This window comes from Cicer arietinum, chromosome 4, assembly GCF_000331145.2.
Source record: "Cicer arietinum cultivar CDC Frontier isolate Library 1 chromosome 4, Cicar.CDCFrontier_v2.0, whole genome shotgun sequence".
NCBI classification, from domain to species: domain Eukaryota; kingdom Viridiplantae; phylum Streptophyta; class Magnoliopsida; order Fabales; family Fabaceae; genus Cicer; species Cicer arietinum.
In genome coordinates, this window is record NC_021163.2 from 52,262,075 (window position 1) to 52,268,913 (window position 6,839).

A 6,839-nucleotide genomic window follows, 5' to 3' on the forward strand; every position below is an offset into this window, starting at 1 on the left:
AGTTGAAAAAGAGCGCAAATTATTGATCATATGAGGATCAATAGTATTGAGAACCCAAGAAATAATCTGAGCATCTTTGATTTCCCACGCATCTAAGGCGACTTTCTCTGTCGGTGCCTTAGAAACCCCATCAAGGTGACTCCATAATCCCTTTCCTTTAACATACATTTTGAATTGAAATTCCCAAGCAGCGTAATTCTTACCGGTAAAACGTACACAAAAGTTGTCTTTTTCAAAAGCCATCACGTGCACGAAGTTAGTTTTTTTTTTTTTCAGTAATGTGCAGACAAAAAATTAAGAATAAAATAACTGAAGCTAGCAAAGGGATCAATCAAATGCTTTCTTAAACAACAGGTCTGTAACAAAAAAATTACCACGAGACAACCAAACGCGATCACGCAAGCAGCGACGGCTGAGCGGAAACCAATAAACAAGCAGCGAAAATGACCCAGAAACGCAGTGCAGCGAGAATGTAATGAGCAGCAGCGAGAATGTAATGAGCAGCAGCGAGAATGACCCAGAAACGCAGTAACGATCGGCAGCGAGAAAGACCCAGAAACGCAGTAACGAGCAGCAGCGAGAAACAACCCAAAAGCACAATCGCAACACCTAAGAATTGTAATCGACAATCAAGAATCGCGAAGATGAAACCAAGAATCGAACCGCAACCAGTTATAGTTGAGAGTTCGCAACGTAATCACGAAACAAGCAAGTACTAAGAACGGAAGGAACAATTTTCAAGAGCGACCCAGTGGGATGTCGCTGAATAAAGCCAAGATTAACTAAGAACTCACAGGTTTGATCGAACCTGCTGATACCATGTCACAATTTAGGGTTTGATGCCCTTTTTGCTTTGATATTTCTCAGTATAAATAATCGTTACAACATTTATATCTAATAATTACAAATTAAGAGAATCAAATCAAATCCTGATTTGTCTAACTAATTTTAGGAAAACTGATAAATATAATAAATTATTATTTATTTCCTGATTCACAAAGAATGATATTACTCAATACAGTACCTATATAACTTTAAGCTTTTCCTCATTGTAGACTTTAAATAAATAAACACCATTTCACGAGAACATCATGGGGTAGTTTGAATTCGTACTAAGGCTATCAAATATTTGTGTATGAAAGGGGAAGATAGTTCAATTAAAGGGGGAAGATGAAGGCCAGGGAAAGCTCTATTGGAGAAACGTTAGAAGACCTATCACTAAATAGTTTCATTGAAAGTTTGGGGTTTTACTAGAGTTCAGTGACATCGATTGATTCACTGAGCTGGCTCCACCTAGTGGGATAAATGCTTACTGTTATTATTGTAGCGGTGCATAAGTTTTTGCACCTTTTGTGTATATTGTTATTTGACTTTATTGTTCTATCTGATGTCTTAATTAGCCATTGATGAAAGAGCTCGATGAGATGGAAAAGATTAACGTGAAGCTCTCTGCTGCAGTGGAAGAGGTGACACTAGAGCATGTCAAGAAAAATGAGGTAATGTCGGTTTAAGGTTCAGTTCCATCTTATTTGTTCTGCACAATTGCACATCACAAGGCCATTTTGCAGACATCATGGTTTTTCATCCCAACAAAGTAGTGTATGGCAAAAGCATGGCGGCTATAATAAAATATGTATATCAAGTATGATAGCAAAACTAATGACATGATTTCACTGCACGTCGCCATTCCACATATCTCTGCCATGGCTGCTTTTATTAACACTGCTTTCATCATTTGTGGGTTTGATAATCCGAGCCTTTCATCTCTGAGCATATTTCCATTATGTTAACTGAAGCTTGATTTGCACTTTGTCATCCAGATTGTAAAACACCATTCACAAGAAATTGGACTTCAAAGGCGTGTCTTTGTAGACTTCTTTTGCAATCCAGAACGGCTTAGGAGCCAAGTTAGGGAACTGACTGCAAGGGTCAGAGCCTTGCAAATTTCTTAGCAAACATAAGTACCCTCTTATTTTTCATCCTCTTTTTGTTGTTCCTTCTTTATGGTTATCTTTTTTCTTCATTTTTCCCTATATTATCTCCATCTCCGAGTGTGCAATGTGTTATCCTGCATGTGTTTTAACATTCAACTATGTATTCATTGCCTTGTTTATAATGTAATAGAAAAACTTTACTACAGAAGCCTTTTTCACCTTTGCTCCATCTCTCACTGTTTGATGCCAATTAACAAATCAACTTAGATCAATATATTAACCTGTAGCAGTTTAGATAATTTAATTTTAAAAAATGACTATTTTTTAAAAGATTGATCAAGGTCAGCAGAAATTGCTTCAAAGAACTTACTACTAATACTTAAATGATAATTTGTCGGGTTTAGTACTATGTTCTGCAAAAAAGAGATTCGGTGATAAATAAGATATTGATATAGTTGATATTAATTAAGCATTTAGTTAGCTGCAATATTTTCAATAAATATATTCAATATAACAAGACTGTCTTTTGATATATTTGTTAAAAAATGTTACAATTTCATTGCTATTGCTCCGGGGTCAGATGCGAAACAAGTCTTTAATTTCTGAGAAATCTTGTTCTCCCTTAGGCCTTAGCATAGAGAGGTCACTCACTGGTCTCTAACTTATTAGTAGTGGGATTGGCGGTACTGTTGTGCCATTCTTCATCCTTTTGATTTTCTTCAGTATCCTTCAAGGCATTCTGTTTCCTCTCTTTACTTTTACCCCACAGGAGAATATACATGCCAGAAATAACCAAGATTGATCCTACAAAACTGCTTATTATAGACAGGAAGGTATTAGGGACAGTGCAATATAAAATGTGGAAAAACAACAGTGATAAGTGATAACTAGAACTAACCTTCCTAGATAAATTTGCTCTTGTAATATACAGAGATCAAGAACTGTCACAAACATCTGTATAAGTGGGGTAAAAGCTGCAGTAAAAACCGGACCTCTTTGTTTGACACACCATGACATTGCCACATAGCACAAGCCTGATCCCACTAGCCCCTAGGAAAGCAAATTTGAGTGCAAAACTTTGTACACGTAAATTAGAATTGTTGAATCTTCTACAACTGTTAATTGATATACTTACACATATTTAAACTTGTAACTAGCAGATAACTTAAATTTGAAAAGAAACTTTTACAGTGATGTGTTTTATAATAAAGAATATACTTACAGAATACACAATAGCCATTATTTGTAGCTTTCCTTTTAGAATCCATTTAGCATTGTTTCTTTGGATGATCAAATGTAATATTGCGCATTGGATGGAAGCAAATAGTGACAAAATGGCTGTGCTAGAGTATTGATATGGATACTTTTTGCCAACCCTGTCTTGTATAAGAAACCATGAAGACCAGAAGAGGCAAGCTGCAGTCAGAAACATTGAACCTATAATCCATTTCTTTAAATTGGAGGCTGATGGTGTTGCTGTGGCTTTGTCTTCTATGTGATGAGATTGAGGGTTGATTAAGGGCATTCCTTTATAAAGGATCAATAACAGAGTTCCACTAATGCACACTAAAGTTCCCAAGACTTTCGCTCTAGCACTGTTGCTTTTCATGCTCACTTTCTCCATCCTAAGAATTTCAAGCCAAAGGAATATAATTATTTTTCCATTAAAATTATGGCAGGACATTCTTTAAGGTTTATATATAAATTATAAATTCTTTTTTTATTTTATCTGTTTTCTCTTTTTTTTTTTTACTTTTAATTGCTTACCACTATTTTCTTTGATTTTTCAAAATTTCTAATCTTTTTCGAAATTCTAGCTTTCCTTGAAAAATATCAATCAAAATGTATTAGCTTTCAATGAATTAGAGAAAATACAATTTAGTATTCAGTAATTTAAAGTAAAAAAATCAAATTATAATTTTAAAATGCCTTTCGGATCATACAATAAAAAAATGATAGCATTAAAATGAAGTGCTTTTCTAATACTTATTAATATTTATTGCATTAATTGTACATCGATTTTTTTTTGGCATTTAAAATATAGGTTTAATTGTAGTTTTAGTCATTATATTTTTATTGATTTACGAAATTAGTTATATTTTAAAAATCGACAGTTTTATTCATTCTTTATGTTTTTTAACTAAAAAAATAATGACGTGAAATGTCTTAAATAGCGTGACATATTATGATAATGTTGAATGATTAACAACTATGAAATTGTAATAAAATGCTGTAAAAATTTAGCTTTCAACTTTAAATTTTTTTTCATATTTTTAATTTAATTAATGATATGAATAATTAATGCATCTAAAATGTTTTATATAAGAATTGTATGTCAGGTCATAAAAATATCAGATCGTCATTTTTTAATTAAAAATCTGAAGAAGTGACCAAAAACTATGGAACTGTAAATTAGAGGGATCAATTATGTAATTTAATAATAATAGAAGGACTAAAAATACAAATAAATTTAAAATATTATTATTTCTTTTAAAATATTTTATTTATAAGCATATTTCTTTTAAAGCATCGGTAATTATATAATTTATATTATAAGTTATCTAATGTTATCTACTTTTTTTTTTTTATCATATGCACATATGATATATGTAGTAAGAATTGATTATGCTCATATTGTATCTTTATCTTGGTCATTAAAGAGACCATTGATTGACTTACCCCAATGGGAGCGCGATAATGAACGTGAATACAGGTACCGTATTGAGGAATGCGCACGATAAGGTTGCTGATGTATATTCCAGTCCAACAAGAAAGAGGTATTGGCTGAGTGTTACTCTGAAACACAATCATACATAATTTAGTGTCAACCATTTCAAACAACTTCAGTTTATACTCAAAATCAAACAATAGTTATTACGTTTAATACTAAGAGATAGTTTCATTGTGAGAATTTAAGAGATATTCGCATTTAATATTTTATTCTGGACGGAGTATATGTTAGATTCATTAAATTTGATTGTCTCTGACAAACAAATTATGCAAATTTATAAAGAAAAAGAAAAATCAATATATAGCTAGCAGTTGGTTAGAAGAGTACTTACCCTACAAGAGCACTAAGAAAAAGGAGACATATTATATGACCATTCATCTTGCTTTCCCTGTACAAATTTCAAAATTATATTTTACCAAATTAAATGTCTATGTTTCATTATTTTTTTCTTTTGGGGGTGGGGGCCCCTATTAAATCAAAATTATTATGTATTGGTAAAGAGAAAAATATACACACAATTTAAATATGACAATATCATAGGAAATTTTAATAAGCAAATATTAAATATACATTTCCAAAATGTAAATTAGTAAGCGATACACTTAAGAGCATCCGCAATAACTTTCAAAAGATAATTTGACACTATTGTTGAAGTGAATATTAATGGTGTTTAGAAAGAAGAGTTGTTCACAGATTCCACTTAATAAATCAACTATCAGTATAAGAAGAAATAGGAAAATCAATATCACCCAACTATAGATATATGAAAAAAAAAGTCATTAACTAAAAAACTACAAGGGTCATATTTGTAAAAAAATAGACTACACCAAATATTTATTTATTATTGATAAATATTAAAAAAATATGAGATAAATGTTTATAATTATTACATTAAAAAATATTGGACACATATTTTTTTGTTAAATAAATATAAGAAATCACATGGTAAATATTTATCACTAATACATAAAAAAATGACAAATATTAAAATAACACGAGAAATCTTTTCATAAGTGATGCATAAAACAATACGTGATAAATATTTGTCAATGATAAGATAAATATACAAATATTTAGCACTTATACATAAAAAATACAATATAAATATTAATTATTGATAAATATTAAAAAAAATACGAAATAAATATTTATAAATGACACATAAAAAACACGAGAAAAATACTTGATACATAATTTTTTATTTAGTTAAAATTTAAACGAGATATTTATAATATTAAAGATACGCTGCTTCTGTTAAAACACATATTTCTTGCTATTTATATATTAAAATAAATGAGTGTTATTAAAATGTAAAGATTTAGTGTCATTAACTAGATTTATTTTTTTTTTTTAAAAGTAGTGTTTGGTTGGAGAGATTGAGTACTTGTTAAGTACTAACAATAAAAAATTATAAAATAGTTAAGATAAGTAAAAAATGTGAGCTACATCACTCCTAGATCTACTCTTAAAAGATAACCATAGCCAAATACAGAAATAATTAAGAGAATTAAAATATGACACCTTTCATAGAAGAAAGCAATAGGTGCCAAGAAAATGGCTGAAATTGCCTGTCGATAAGTCAGAATGGTCAAGTGGTCCATTCCTTCATTAATAACCTTCTTCATAAATACATTGACAAAGGCCATAGCTAAATTAACTATAATCATCACCAAAACTGGCTTCCACATTTCATTGAAATGAAGCAACATCTTGACTTTATATTTCTCTTATTTGTAAATCTATGTATATAGAGCTTTGAAAATATGCCTAATATAAATAAATGTTAATTATATTGACCCAAAAAAAGGAAGAACAAACATATATATATTCCTTTCCAAATTTTTTCGAGTTTATTATTTCTTTGGTGGGAATTTACATATTCGCCAGCCTCACTTTGGATGACCTCATTCCACCAAAAATTGGGAATTTACAACATAGAAGCTTATATACTTGTAAAATCGCAATTCTAATAAGTCTTAATGTTTAAAAATTCAATGCAAGGTGAAAGTATAATATAACAGGCAAGAATAGGATGGAAAAGAATGGAATAAATTTAGTTTGTTTGTTTTACTATTTAAATATGTTAATGATGAAAATTGATTCGATCTCATTGCCCCAAATTGTTGAGAAAGAGAAAATGCTTATAGGATCAAATACATTGACCTATTAGGTTA

General features: G+C 30.4%; 2 protein-coding genes across 3 annotated transcripts in view; one reads left to right on the plus strand and one right to left on the minus strand.

Moving 5' to 3' along the window:
• The window catches only part of LOC101497199 (AUGMIN subunit 3), a 40,069-nt gene extending 37,927 nt beyond the window's left edge, over positions 1-2,142 (plus strand). The window contains exons 16-17 of the mRNA XM_004498059.4: positions 1,401-1,496; positions 1,821-2,142. Of these exons, the coding sequence (XP_004498116.2) occupies positions 1,401-1,496; positions 1,821-1,952 (228 nt within the window). The 3' untranslated portion in view covers positions 1,953-2,142. The remainder of the gene's footprint in view (positions 1-1,400; positions 1,497-1,820) is intronic.
• Positions 2,143-2,383: 241 nt separating this feature from the next.
• On the minus strand, positions 2,384-6,439 carry LOC101497530 (WAT1-related protein At3g30340-like). 2 transcript variants are annotated; one of them, XM_004498060.4, is made up of 6 exons: positions 6,187-6,438; positions 4,997-5,053; positions 4,614-4,730; positions 3,157-3,559; positions 2,833-2,984; positions 2,385-2,746 (listed from the first exon to the last, which is right to left on the minus strand). In XM_004498060.4, exons 1-6 carry the CDS (start codon positions 6,372-6,374, stop codon positions 2,578-2,580), a joined length of 1,086 nt encoding a protein of 361 aa, XP_004498117.2. In that variant the 5' UTR covers positions 6,375-6,438; the 3' UTR covers positions 2,385-2,577. The 2 variants fall into 2 exon arrangements, with proteins under 2 accessions (XP_027189190.1, XP_004498117.2); XM_027333389.2 differs by lacking the exon at positions 4,997-5,053 and having other exon boundaries at positions 2,384-2,746; positions 6,187-6,439.
• Positions 6,440-6,839: the final 400 nt, after the last annotated feature.